The following is a 15637-nucleotide window of genomic DNA, read 5'->3' on the forward strand; positions in this document are numbered from 1 at the left end:
TTCACCACCGAGGGTGTACTTTTTCTATTCGACATGAACGCATATTATGGAGTCTTTTTCTCTCATTTATTCGGTAAATAAACCCATTATTTTACACGAACAGACAAAGATGACTGAACTTTTTTTAATTGACCATTTTATCATAAATAAACTACACAATTTAACTGAACTATTTAAAACGAGTCCTCTTTATAATTATGACCCTATTAGTAATTTCCTTGAGACTGAAAATACCTGTATTTTTCTTGATTTTGAAGATTCACAAATAACTGAATTTAGATATTCCACTACTATTCATATATAATAACAAGTACAATGACGTCAAGATGTTATGTATGACGTCAACAACAATCACTGGTCGTACGAGTAAACAGCATCCATCGGAATCTGTGCGTTGTTTGTTGTCTGCTGTACAGGCAGGCTATAGGGCGAGGGGTTGACGAGCCCTGGGGTGGCTTCTCCTGGCAGCACGAATCTGGTAATGTTCACAGCCGAGGAGACTGAAATGTTGTTTTTTAATATACTTTTACTTGTGATTACAATTTCTAAAACTGACGGAGTAAACAGCACGCGCAACATATGTAGAATAGGCAAATAAATAATGCATTCAAGTGACCGACCCTAGTTTCAGGGGCGGATTATGCTTTAGGTAAAGGGGGGGGGGGGAGGTCCAAAACAATGTGTAAATGTTTATAATTTGAAATTATAAATTTTACGTGGATATCAATTTAGATATTCGTGGTGAGATTGGGTTTATTTTTAGCCGGGGGGGGGGGGGGGGGGGGGGGAGGAGGGCGTGTAACTGCAAAAAAAAACCCCCATAATCCGCCCCTGAGTTTTTAAACACTATCGCATATTTTTCACAGTTAGATCCATTTTTTTTTTCACAACTGAAATCATCATTTACTTACATTTTATTGTTTAGATTATTAATTTTCGTATATCCGAACTGTTTCTGTTCATCAGATTGTTTTTAATACCACAAAATGCATTTTTCATTTTTTTACTTTTTTTTTTTAATCTGAGAAGTAATAGTTATGGAGTCAAGTTTTAGTCTATTTTTAAAGGTATTTCCCCGTTTCAGTGTCACAGACTCCTATTTCACTCTGTTGTAACTTTATCCAAAAGTGTTAATGGTTGCAGATTAACTAGTCTTAGTTTCCATTTTTACAGGTTGAAACTGGGGTCTGCGACTTTAACAAACTGCAGATAGGCAAATACAGAGTACATTAAGCAAGTTGTATATCTCGTAATTAAATTTCGTGTTCAACATCTAGAATAGGCAAATACAGAGTACATTAAGCAAGTTGTATATCTCGTAATTAAATTTCGTGTACAACATCTAGAATAGGCAAATATAGAGTACACTAAACCAGCTGCATATCTCGTAATACAAATCAATATACAACAATTAGAGCCGAAATTACGAAGCTGTCTATCTTAAACGCATATGTTTAAGCATCGCAAATATATACTGCTCACAAAAAAGTAGGGGATATTCACCCACATTACCAACGTTCTGTAACATTGAAATAATTCCAACATTTAGTTCAACTTTAATATATACATAACTTACATGTGCACTGGATTTCATTGGTTTAAACAACATGAAAGATGTTTTAAGTCCCACTATAAATGTTATGCCAGTCAGGGATGGAGTCATAAAAATCACAAGATATCAATATCGTGTTGAACCTCCTCTAGCGTCAATACATGCATTGCATCTTTGCCGCATGGTTATCATAAGACGACCTATGTTGATTTTGTGGAATCTGATGCTACTCTTCCGGCAGTAACATGCCTAATCCCACCAGCGTTTTCGGTGGTTCTTTACGTTACGTATACCAAGGATATCCCAGACGTGTTCTACGGGCAAAAGGCCAGGGGACATTGCTGGCCAAGACAAGGTCTGGATTTGATACCACTGTAGATGATCTCTGACAACACGTGCACGGTGAGCTCTAGCATTGCCATCCTGGAACATAAATCCTGCGCCACGACAACGAGCAAATGATAAAGCAAATGATAGAACGCGGCGATTGATGATGTTATCTCTGTGGTACAGACCTGTGACTCTTCCTTGAAATAGCTGGATATCTGTTTTGCATGTCATGGTGATGCCGCCCACACCGTTATTGATCCATTTCCATGCCAATCATGAGGTTCCATATTAGTCTCATGGTAGCATTCACCTATACTGTTACAGACGGTTTCGAACTGTTGGTAGTACTAAACCAAATAACTTCCGGCTGGGTCAAAGTTCGAAGTACACCGAACTTTTGATAGAGAAGTTAACTCCACAAGTCCTATGATTGGTGATAAATGTGAGTGTAAAACAAAATTAGTTTCATCTGGGCAAAAAATGTTTCCAGTTTTATTTCATCTAGTACCACTGTGTCAAGTAGCCTTGTGCTTGAAACATGTATGGGGTATCTGTAAAAACAAAAGTAATCAACTTTTGAGCGGAACTAGGGTAGTCATAGACGCTACCCGTAATATCTGAAATGAGCAGCTTGACCCCCAGTGTTTTCTGATTCACTTTAAGGGTAAGGGCTGGTTGTATTTATATCCGGGGTGTTTATGTCGATTGATACGCTGCAGGTAGGGGTTTTAGCCACATATGTTACTATTGTCATTTATGGGATTTGATTCAGTAGTATACACCTTGTTTGTGTGCTTACGCGGATCCCTGTCGCCTGTTGGAGTTGCAGTTGTAGCCGAGTTGCAATGATGTAGTAAATGTTAAACATATTTCAATATCCCTTACTTTTTGTGAGCAGTATATGTACAGAAGTTACACAAGTACCAGATAAAAACAGGCGTTGTAAATTCAACCTTTAGTGATCACCCTTATTACCGGCCTCGGTGGCGTAGTGGTTAAGCCATCGGACTACAGGCTGGTAGGTACAGGGTTCGCAGCCCGGTACCGGCTCCAACCCAGAGCGAGTTCTTAAGGGCTCAATGGGTAGGTGTAAGGCCACTACACCCTCTTCTCTCTCACTAACCACTAACAAACTAACAACTAACCCACTGTCCTGGACAGGCAGCCCAGATAGCTGAGGTGTGTGCCCAGGACAGCGTGCTTGAACCTTAATTGGATATAAGCACGAAAATAAGTTGAAATCAAATCAAATCACCCTTATTACGCTAAGCATACACCGATACATTCACCCTTACACCACGCGAATAAACGCCCCACACCTTTCCCACATCCTCCCACACAAACCCTGCTCGAAAGGACCTGAAAGCTTGCTTACGTCGTGTGGTGGTAGTATCTCGATGGTAAAAATGCCAACCGCAACATGCCACACAGCAGGCGATAATGAAAACTACAACACCTACAAATATTAAGGTGTCATACAATCTGAAAAAAAAGAAAGAATTAAAACAAATGACTTTCTTTTATGTAACTACAATACTACAGTCCGAGAGCCAAGACCAGAAAACAAAATAGTCGATGGTTTATCATTTCGGGCTGCTTGGGGGATGACCCAGGAACATTCCTAGCCCTGATGTACAGTTGAATTGTGGCAGCAACACTAGGTAGCAGCCATTTTTCAAATAGGGGTGGGGTGGGGTGGCTTTGTGGGGATAGCTTAGGTGCAAAAATCATGATTTTTCCCCCCCCAAGATGGCCGCCATTTACCAACATCTTGAAGAAAAAAATCATATCCATATCGCTGCTAGCTGATTAACAGTATAACGGCTTACATCATTAAAAATAGGCCGTCACCTATTATTGCTGCCACAATTCAACTGTACACCAGGGCTACGAATGTTCCAGAGGCAACCCCTAAACAGCCTGAAATGATAAACCATCTGTACAGTAGATGTTGCATCGACTATCACCAGCCAGGCTCTGACATGGAACCCACAAGGCAGAAGAAAAAGAAGCCGCCCAAAGAACACATGCCGAAGGGACCTCCAGGTGGACACCAAGAAGACAGCTTGAATCCAGAGCCCAGGATAGACAACTCTAGAAAACTGTAGTCAACGGCCTATGCCCCAGAAGGGACGACGGGCATAAGTAAGCAAATAACAGTGGGTGTTGTGCTTAACCATTTTCTAGGACTCTTTTCAGACTTGGCTCCCGGACTACTGCAGTGCATTGTTAATTGATCACAGGCAATTGGATGTCAAACATTTGGTAATTTTGTTACTTAATTTTTCAGAGGAAAGCAGCTTTTTCCCCCATTAATAGCAAGGGATCTTTTATATGCAATTTCCCACAAAGAGGACATGACATGTCACGGCATTTGATAAACCAGTGGAGGGGCAATGGTTGGAACGGGGTAGGGTGTGTGTGTGTGTGGGGGGGGGGGGGGGGGGGGGGGTACTTTTCCGTACTTTGTGGGGTTTTTTTTTATCCAATTAAGTTTCAAGCACGCTGTCCTGGGCACAAACAGCAGTCTGTCAGTCTAAGGGCTGTCTTTCCAGGACAGTGGGTTATATCAGTGGTAAGTGGTTCGTGAGACAAAAGAGGGTGTAGTGGTCTTACACCTACCCATTGAGTCGTTAAAACTCGTTCTGGGTGGGAGCCGGTACCGGGCTGCGAACCCTGTACCTACCATTGTTATGTCAATGATACACCTTGAACAATATCTACTCACGTCCATATTACACAACACTTTCCGTCACAACAATCACAATCGTGTCCGTATTTATCGGTGCACTCGCGAAGAGCCTCAGTCACTGAAAGAAAGGAACGTAGTATTCTTTACATATCCTCGAAACCAGGTATCTATCTATCTATCTATCTATCTGTCTATCTATGTCTCTATCTGTCTGTCTGTCTGCCTGCCTGCCTGCCTACATAAACACACACACACACACACACACACACACACACACACACACACACACACGTATACGTATACGTATATATATATATATATATATATATATATATATATATATATATATATATATATATATATATATATATATATATGTCTGTCTGTATGTCTGTCAGTCTATACATCTATCTGTTTGTCTATTTCTTTATGACTATCTATTCATACGCGCGCGCGAAAACACGAAAACACACACACATACACACACACACGCACACATGCACACAGACAGACACAGACACACACAGACAGTGACACACATACACAAACACACACACAGACAGTGACACACACACACAAACACACAGAGACTAACAGACACACACACAAACACACACATAGAGAGAGAGAGAGAGAGAGAGAGAGAGAGAGAGAGAGAGAGAGAGAGAGAGAGAGAGAGAGAGAGAGAGAGAGAGAGAGAGAGAGAGAGAGAGAGAGAGAGAGAGAGACAGAGAGAGAGAGAGACGGACAACGAGAGAGACACACACACACACACACAGAGAGACAGAGAGAGACAGAGATAGAGAGACAGAGAGAGACACACACACATATGGTGAATTATAAGACTCCATCATATGCGGTCATGTGGGATAGAAAAAGTACACCCGAGGTGGTGAAAATTTCGACCTGTGACGAGCCTTGCCACTCTCATTCATTCGGTAAATAAACCATTTTATTATCCACATAGTTCAAGATATTCAGGAAAATATAATCAGTATGACCCACGTGTATCATAATGATTTCACGTGCACCACGAATAACGTAATTTTGTGAAGTGACGTCATAACTTAATGTAGCTTCCTCAGTGTAAACGCTTATAAAAATGACGTCATTCCGTCGTCTCTTTTTAGTTGCGTTTCAAACGTTTTGACATGGTCCTAGCTTGTTATTCATTAAACATTTTTTTTAATAATAATAATAATAAAAAAAAAAAGAAAAAAAAAAAAGAAGAGGATAAGGTGGATAATAAAGAAATATTTACACTAGCGTGTGAGTCGTACTGATTTTACGAAACTCGTGTCAGGATTCATGTATTACCCGGGCGAGAGCGAGGGTAATATAATAATCCTGACACTCGTTTCATAAAATCAGTACGACACACAAGCTCGTATAATCTCTATTTTTCACGAAAAGACAAAGATGGCTAAACAAGTAACTTTTTTATTTGACCATTTTGTCATAAATAAACTACACTATCGTATTTGCCATCTTTGTTTCATGTGTTAAATAATATTTAACACTACAAATTAACAAGATAGCTTTTAAAATGAAGATTTTAATAACAAAAGATTAATTTAAAACTGTCTAATGACGTCACGTCACCACCTCACATTAATATGCCGTCATATATTACCAACGACGTCATGTTAAACGCAAGCGCATGATATCCCATGTAAGATACAAATTTCTTACATGGTTTTCTTTCCTGGGATAACTGTTCCATATACCTGAGGATGAGAGAATAAAAGAATCCTTCATATGTGTCCATGTAGGACAGGGCTATTCCACCCGAGGGTACATAATTTGTAAGCCTCGTCCCTGACATCATATTATGTACCCGAAGGTGGAATAGCCCTGTCCCACATGGATACATAATGGAGGATTATTTTTCTCCCATCCAGTAGATGAAAAACAAGCATTTTGGGACATTCCCAGGTGAGCCGGTGGGCGAGGTGGATGCTCACTGCCATATGTCAGTGTTAATTAAGTGTTTACAAGTTTTTAATTAGCATTACCACATGTGGTATTAATTAGCCTGGAGCTGACAGAAGAGTGAAAGTATTAAGTAAGTCTGTTGTGCCTTTTTGTGCTCGTCCGCGTTGTTGAGCCCCGGGGCTATACTTCGTTTTACACGTGTTCTAGCTAGGGACAGGTATTGCCAGATACTCTGACCCTAGTCTCACATGTGAGTAATAATTTATGACCATTGCGGTTGATAGAATCATGGCCCAGATGGACAAAAGTCTCAATACCATCGCGGTAAAGTTAGCGGTCGAACGCGCTAACCGTTCGGCTTTTGAAACACTTTTTCATCCGACCGTTCGAGTCTGCCCGATGTGTCAATTTCAAGGACAGACGGTTTATCTTGAGACCCATTAGGAGATGTTAAAGCTGCCATTAAAACTACACCGCTGTCATCTACCCCTTCGAAGCGTGCCAGGCGCGATACCCCACTCCCCCAGGGGGAGGGCGATTGTGCACGTAGGCACTCAGCTCTCAAGCCGAACCCAAAGTACGGAAAGCTCCGAACCTGGCTTCGCCGTTCCCGCTGGAGCTCCAGAGAGCGTTGCAGTCCCGATTGCCGCAACTCCGTCAGCCAGTTCGTAGATGGTCGGGCTAGCTTTTTGGGACGGCTGCTTAGCTGAAATATGCGCCCGCCCCCCCCCCCCCCCCCCCCCCCCCCCTCCCGATAGTAGCTTTACCAAAGTAACCCATAAAAAGTGGAAACGCCGGAAAGTTACGTCACCGGAAACTAATAATGAATCCCGTCAACAAAGGCCACGTTTAACACTAGCCTTCCTACTAAACTTAAATCAAGTTAGGCCCCCTCCCACCCAAACGCCAACTTCTGCCTCCTATCAGACAGTGACAAGAGGAGGTTAGTAAACAACAGGGCGGTGGTGCCCCTCTCCCTAATTTAAGGAAGTTAGTTAAAACTGACTTGAGGGGAGTTCAAGGGGGAGCTCTCCTCCACTCCCTCAGACAGGACAATCTTAATTTGTCCATCGTTAATGTAACGGTATGGGCAAATGGGTATCTGGGCGTCCTTTTGGGCCGACCCACGGGGGTGGATACCATTAGGGTGAAGGTGGTGGTACATCGTCTGCTTTCCTTCATTCCAAAACCAATAAAATGTGCCAGGTGCCAGAAATGGGGACATTCACAAAAAAAGTGTAGCACCCAATCTGTTTTAGGTGCGGCTCGGCCCAACCCAAAAGGTCCCCCGAAAATCCTTGTACACGACCTATATCTGTATTTCAGCACAGCACTACACCTTCAACGTCTATCGACTGTCAATCTAGGGGTTTTCTTAACGGGATGCAACCCATCTCGTCCCTTTAAGCTGTGCACCCAAACAGCCTTAACGAGGCCACTCGCGTGGACATATCGATCGGATTTTTAACTTTTAGATCTGCGTTCAAAATTTTATGTCGAAATTACTTCTTTATTTTTAAATATTATTAAATAGTCCAATCTTTTCTTTTTTCTCTTATTAATTTTGGACTGTCCTTCTAAAATGCTTCAAATTATATAAATATTCGGCCGAGCAGTCAATTCTTTTTATTTTTGGCTTGTAACCTTTTTTTTAAATTTTATTTATTCTATTAACTTTTTTACTAATTGCTATTTTCAAAATTCTGCCCATTTTCAACCCCCTCCCCCCCCCCCCCCCTCCCCTCCATTCCGAGTCAGGCCACCGATCTTATCGGAGGTCGGACTCGGGATGGGCGTGTTCGAAACCCTAGTGGTATATGGGCACGTTAAACTAGTTATCATCATCGTCGTGTGCAAATTGTAGGGGTGACCGTTGCACTCACGACAGGGAGTGCCCGGATTACAGGAGGGCGATCCGCATTTTGGTAGAGAGACGCGCTCCCACAGGTGAGTCTACCAGGGGTAACGTAGCGGTTCCCCGCCCACCCCCCAGGCCTTAGCAGCTGGCGCAAAATTCTACAAAGACTGAGTCGATACGAAATCCAACTCGGCTCTCTCAGCGCAATACATACGCCGGCGTAACCTCGGGGACACCCAATTTATCAACTTCCGACCATCACAGGGCGACCAACTTAATGCCAAATATCCGGAATTTTTTCGAAATTAGATATCTTTTTTTTTTTTTTGAAGGCACCATTTCTGAACATATTTTAAATGTTCTATATTTTTAAATCCCGAGTTTATTAAACAGAGCTTATCATTTTGCATTCTCCATTGCAACCTGAACTTGGTATTATCGACTGTTTCATGCTATTACTAAGACGTTTATCTATTGGCTGTATTTGTCAACAGCCGACCAATGAAAATGTTTTTGACAATCTAGTAAACTGAAGCCATGTATGAAATTTGTATTCCTTGTTATGTAGTTTATGTATTCATTTTGCAGATATTTCAAATATCATATAGTAATTACTACGGGACAGACATCGGTTCTATGGCGATGCATGCAACTTCGCCACGGTGTATAAAAACCTGAAAATAGAACACTTGCGATCGTACGAAAACAAAAACGGATCCACAATTCTCTTCTTAAATTCTTTTTGTATGCTTTCACGTGCAACATTTCACTAAATACTATTTGGCTACCAGTAATCTGTGACACATTCATGACATTAATTTATACTTTGTTGTTATTGTTTTTAAAAATATCTGATAGGTTACAAGCGTGCTCGTTTTTTAATGTGTTTTTCTTATTCTTATATATTTTTAATCATTGAAATAATTTTTTTTTTTAATTTGATAGGGCAGTGCGCTGTTCCTATGCCGGCGGGGGAGACAGTGTTTTTTTTTATCCCCCCCCCCCCCCCCCCCCCCCCGTTCGGTTTTTATACATTAAAGTGGTGCCAGCGTCTGTTGAATGACGTAACGTTTTTGTTCTCCTGGTTGCCAGAGAGGCGCCTCTTCACTTCGGGATCGACGGAATACGTTTCGCTCACCACGACTCACCAGACGCAAAACTTTCTCTCAACACCCCCGTCTTCTTCTCTACAGTTAACCAGCGTTGGATACAGATATCAATATGTGCTGCTCTCCTAGCAGCACCAACGCTGGACTATTACCTCATCTTGAGGGGTATCGAGACTGGGGGGCACTGCGGCTGGACGGGTTGTTGGGGGGGGGGAGGTGGGGGAATGGGGAATATCACCGGAAGTTAGGGTTTAGGCGCTTAGGCGTAGGCGATTTCGGCCGTAGGGAGAGGTAGGTCTGTCCGGGGATTTCCTTGCACCCCCTCCCCTCTTTCCCCGGGGCTGCCGGTCACGCCAATGTTCCCGATACGATTGATGCCCCTCTTTTTTTCCCCCAACAAATAACAAAACTTCCTGGGCGTGGGCCAAACCCTTTCCTGTCCAACCTTCCCCTTTTTTATATTGGGTTTTAAATGGTAAATTTTTTAATAAAAAATAATTTTTAATTTTAGAGCCCGATCGTTTGTGCGACAAAATTTAAAAAGAAATTATCGAGTTCTGTATTATTTTATTATTTTTGGAACGCGCTTTAAAAACATGTATAATTGTCCCACTTTTCATTTAGATCATTAATGTCAAAATTGCCCGGTAAATTATCTGTCCCGAGTCAAGCCCCTGGCTATCCAGAGACAGGACTCGAGATAGACATGCTCGAAACCTTCGTGGTATATGAGCATATAGAGAAATTAAGAGAAGAGAAATTAAAGGGACATTATATAAGATCAAGAGCGAAATGGGTGGAAGAAGGAGAAAAGCCAACGAAATACTTCTGCAATATGGAATCGAGAAATTATTACAGCAAGATAATATCAAGGCTAGAAATAACAAATCAGAAACAAATTCTTTTAGAAACCCAAACATTTTATAAAAAACTGTACTCTGCGCCCTCAAGTGAAGCAAGTGACGAGATTATAGATAAATTAAATGGACTTAATTATAATAAGCTAACTAACGAGGAAGCAAATGCACTGGAAGGAGAAATAAAACATTCAGAAGTGCTACCATTTTTAAACAATATGAAAAATGAAAAAAGCCCTGGGTCTGATGGATTCACTGTTGAATTCTTCAAGTTCTTTTGGATTGATTTAGATTATTTTATCATTAGATCAATAAATTATAGTTATATTGTCAAAGAAATGTCTGAAGTCCAAAAGCTGGGTATCATTACCTGTATTCCCAAACTAAATAAACCAAAACAGTTTTTAAAAAATTGGAGGCCTTTAACATTGCTTAACTGTACTTATAAACTAGCTTCAGGCTGTATTGCCAATAGAATAAAAACAGTGCTAGATAAAATAATTAGTAACGATCAAACTGGTTTCATTAAAGGTAGATATATTGGTGAAAACATTCGATTAATATATGATATCATGCACTACACGGACGTCCACGATATACCAGGTCTCCTGCTTTTGGTAGATTTTGAAAAAGCTTTCGACTCTGTATTATGGGCATTTATTGAAAACTCATTAGACATTTTTTATTTCAAAGCCTCAATTAAAAACTGGATTAAAACTCTATATAACAATTCAGTGTCGAGGGTGATTCAAAATGGCTTTCTGTCAGAAACGTTTAAATTAGAAAGAGGATGTAGACAAGGTGATCCACTTTCTCCTTATATTTTTATTATTTGCGCTGAAATTCTAGCTATATTAATACAAAATAACGAAAACATAAATGGAATAGCAATCGATGGTGAACAATAGTTAATATCCCAATACGCAGACGATACAACTTTTATATTGGACGGAACTCCTGGATCTCTGATTAATACTTTAACAATATTATAATATTATGCCACAGTCTCTGGATTAAAAATAAATTATACAAAATCAAAAGCTATTTGGATAGGCAGTAAAAAACCCTCAAAAGATGTTTATCACCATTCAAGATGGAAATTGGAATGGAATACAACAGAATTTAAGATGCTCGGAATAACGTTTACAGTAAATTTACAATTAATTGTTAAAGCGAATTACCCCACAAAAATTAATGAAATGAAACTTTTGATAAAACTTTGGTCAATAAGGAAGTTAACTGTCTTAGGAAGAATAACCGTATTAAAAACACTAATAATACCTAAAATTACATATTTACTAACTTCACTACCAAACCCATCCAAAAAAGAAGTTGACAATTTGAATAGATTATTTCATAAATTCATTTGGCAAAATAAACCCGATAAAATAAAACCAGTTTTATTAGCTCAAGAATTCAAATATGGTGGATTACAAATGTTAAATATATATAATTTCATGATGGCTTTAAAAGCTTCATGGCTTAGGAGACTATTTTTAGGTAACCCAAAATGGATTAAACTGTTTGAATCTACTACTAACTTATCCAATAGAGATCTTGCAATAAATGGAGATTATTATTTGAATATAAAAAGAAAGAAATTAAAAAACATGTTTTGGAAAGATGTTTTATACAGTTGGGAGATAATTCAACAAAAACAAATTTTGAAAAAAATAGAAGACATTTTAAGCTCAAATATTTGGTACAACAGCAATATAACAATAAATACAAAACCATATTTATAAACGATCTTCTTGATGAAGATGGAAATTTCTTTACATTTGAGAAATTAAAAAAAATATATAACGTAAATTCACACTTTTTAGAATATTCATCGCTTATAAATAGCATTAAGGCATTTATAAATACAGCAGACAATGTTAGAAATGGCCACTTTACATTGCTAACTAATCCTGTATTTCCGGTAAAATTTAATATTATTCTTAAAAGTCATATGTTAAAGACATGTATAAATTATTAAATCACGAAATTATTACACCAACATTAGAAATAAGATGTAGAAATCAAGGTTTTGCTTTTGACTCAAAAGAATGGGGAAACTATTATAGAGTGCCTTTTATAAGTCTCAAAGATACAACTTTGATATGGTTTCAATACAGAATTATACACCAAATACTAACAACTAATACTTTTCTACATAAAATTAAGTACATAGATACTAATGAATGTACGTTCTGTGGCAGTTCACCAAAAACATTTAACACATTTATTTTACTATTGTAATAAAGTCACTGATCTGTGGCATGCTCTTGTAAATTTGATTTTAAACAAAAAAGGAATTCGAATAAAATTAAATAAAACAATTATTTTATTTGGACAAATAGGCGATATAAAAAACATATTTATAAATTGGCTATTAATAAATATTAAATATATATACAAGACAAAAATGGAAAAAGAAAATATATATATATATACTACTCAAAAGAATTTAAGGGTCAGACGATATTTTCGACATTATTTTCTGAATGTCAATTATATTAGCTAGACCATAATGTCACGCATGGTATTGTTCCATTTTGACGAAAGTGGGTCTAAGCAACCCATAAATGAATTAAAATCCACTGTCATTGACACTGTTGACTAGTTCTAATGACGAAAACATGCTTACATTTGCACGTAAATTAGGGCGAAAGCGAAAGGTCTGCTAAGTGCCCATAACTTGCTTTTTCACAAAGCGCTTCATTTGCACGCTTTGCATGTGTATTCCATGTTCCCAATGCTGAATTTCCGTATAATTGGAGCTTGCGTTCGTGTACGGTGCACACTCCAAATTCGACAATGGTACGATGTCAACTGACTATCAAAGATCGAGGAAGGGCTATTGCTTGGCTTCAGGATGGCAATACGCAAAGAAATGTTGCTCTGAGTCTTGGTGTCAGTCAGAGTGTCGTTGGCCGACTGTGGCAACGGTACCAAGCAACGAATTCTGTTCGAAATCGTCCACGTTCGGGAAGACCCCGAAGCACTACAAATAGAGAGGACCGCTACATCACCAATATGGCTCTACGTCAACGCACAACCACTGCACGCCGATTACGTGACAATCTGCGGACTGCGACTGGAACTCGAGTGTCTGATCAAACCATACGCAATCATCTGAGAGCCAGTAATCTACGCTACCGTCGCCAGGCTGTTCGACCACCACTCCTACCACGTCACAGAACGGCCAGACGTCAATGGTGCACGCTTCATCTACGGTGGCAACGTGTTCAGTGGAGTCGAGTGATGTTCACTGATGAGTACAGGTTTAGTCTCCAGTTCAACGACGGTCGGGTTCGTGTCTACAGACGTCCTGGGGAGCGCTTCGCTGACGTTAACGTTAGACAACGTCACCGGTTCGGTGGTGGCAGCGTCATGGTGTGGGGCGGCATCTCTATCCACCACAGGACCCCCCTCTATGTGGTGGATGGCAATCTGAATGGAATCCGCTATCTGAATGAGATTATCCGGCCGTTGGTTCTCCCAGGTCTTCAGCAGATTGGCGGCGGGGCAGTTCTGCAGGATGACAATGCCAGACCCCACCGCGCCAGGGTGGTAACGGACTTTCTCAGACAACAAGGTATCGCCAGGATGGATTGGCCAGCATATTCGCCTGACTTGGCCCCAATAGAGCACGCCTGGGACGAATTAGGCAGGAGAGTTCGGGATAACCATGCCCCTCCGGCCAACCTTCATGATCTGGGTCAACTTCTTATGGCAGAGTGGCAGGCCATTCCCCAAGAGTTCTTCAGACGTCTGATCAACAGCATGAGGCAACGATGTGTCGAGTGTATTCGTGCCAGGGGTGGATTCACACACTATTAAACGAATGTTCTAATGTGTAAAATCCATGTTTGACAACCTTCAACTTTGACATCATGTCATGTGACTTTCTTGTATACAGTGACGTTTATTTGTGGGTTTTTGTAAATATGGAACAATAAATTAAATTTTTGGTGTAGTTTACATCATCAATCTAATACACTCTGAAACTTATTTGGTTATAAATTTTTGACCCTTAAATTCTTTTGGGTAGTATATATATAATAGCTGCTCAAAACCTTTTGCAAAATAAATACGAAATAGAAAAATATATTATTTTTAAAAGCTGTAAATATGAGGAGTATAATACAATCTGGGCACCATGGAAACGACTCTTCAGCCAAGAAAGTAATTTGATGGAAGAAAATAGAAACAATTATCAAGCGAGCGCTTGACGTGAATTTTGACATTATTACTTATCACTATAACTAACTACTATAACTTTTCTTTTTAACAATCTTTCTTTCTTAACTTATATATTTATTTTATGTCCCCATTGCATCAACCAGCCTATTTAAATATATTTCTATTAACTAGCCATTTATAATGTGTTATAAATACTACTGTCTACATGTACATATGCATTAATATTAAATATATCACCATCTACATTATTTGTATAAGTATTACTATTACTATAATCAGCATACCGCCACAATGTGTATGTACTCCCAGTATTTTGCGTGTATAATCTAATTCATATTCTGTGAAGCGATGAATCAGGGCACCCCAACCCTGGCATCGTCAAAATGAGCTGGGGACAATTTAAAAAAAAAAAAAAAAAAAAAATTCATAATAATAATAAAAAGTAATAATAAAAAGTAATAAAAAAAAAAAAAAAAATTAAAAGAAAATAAATTCATAATAAAAAATACAATAATAATAATAATAATAAAAAAAAAAAATACTGGCCAGTATATTGCACATAGATGAAAAAAAAAAATATTTAGGCCAAAGTGAAATTATTAGACCCCCCCCCCACCCAATTCCCCCCCAAAAAACAAAACAAACAAACACAAAAAAAAACCAAACAAACAAAAAACAAACAACAACAAACAAACAAAAACAACAACAAAAACACCCCAAAACAAACCAACCACTACCCCCATTAGTTAATGTTTGCACAAGGTAGGACTTCATTTCAACTTTAGGAAAAGGCTGACTGCTAAACTGCTATTGAGTTTCAAAAGACGAACTGACGTACACATTAATTATCACTATACCTATTTCTGCACCGGTAACCAGTCAATTCGTACCATAGTCATTTCGTACCATAGTCATTTCGTACCATAGTCATTTCGTACCCAAGTCATTTCTTACCCTGGCCATTTCGTACCATAGTTATTTGGTCATTTCGTACCTTGGTCATTTCGTACCAGTCATTTCGTACCTCAATCATTGTGCAGCTTAGTTGACTGATAGATAGTAAAATGTCGAATTAATGATTTAAAAAATAAACATTAGGCTAATGCAGCTATA

The 15637-nt window shown here is 39.2% G+C and overlaps 1 protein-coding gene across 1 annotated transcript in view; it reads right to left on the reverse strand.

Annotated features, from left to right (window-relative positions):
* Positions 1-110: 110 nt before the first annotated feature.
* The window catches only part of LOC121381302, an 18443-nt gene continuing 2916 nt past the window's right edge, over positions 111-15637 (reverse strand). The window contains exons 2-4 of the mRNA XM_041510560.1: positions 4611-4692; positions 3258-3364; positions 111-500 (exon numbers count right to left, since the gene is read on the reverse strand). Coding sequence (XP_041366494.1) covers positions 352-500; positions 3258-3364; positions 4611-4692 — 338 coding nt within the window. The 3' untranslated portion in view covers positions 111-351. The remainder of the gene's footprint in view (positions 501-3257; positions 3365-4610; positions 4693-15637) is intronic.

This window comes from Gigantopelta aegis, chromosome 2, assembly GCF_016097555.1.
Source record: "Gigantopelta aegis isolate Gae_Host chromosome 2, Gae_host_genome, whole genome shotgun sequence".
Taxonomy (NCBI): Eukaryota; Metazoa; Mollusca; class Gastropoda; order Neomphalida; family Peltospiridae; genus Gigantopelta; species Gigantopelta aegis.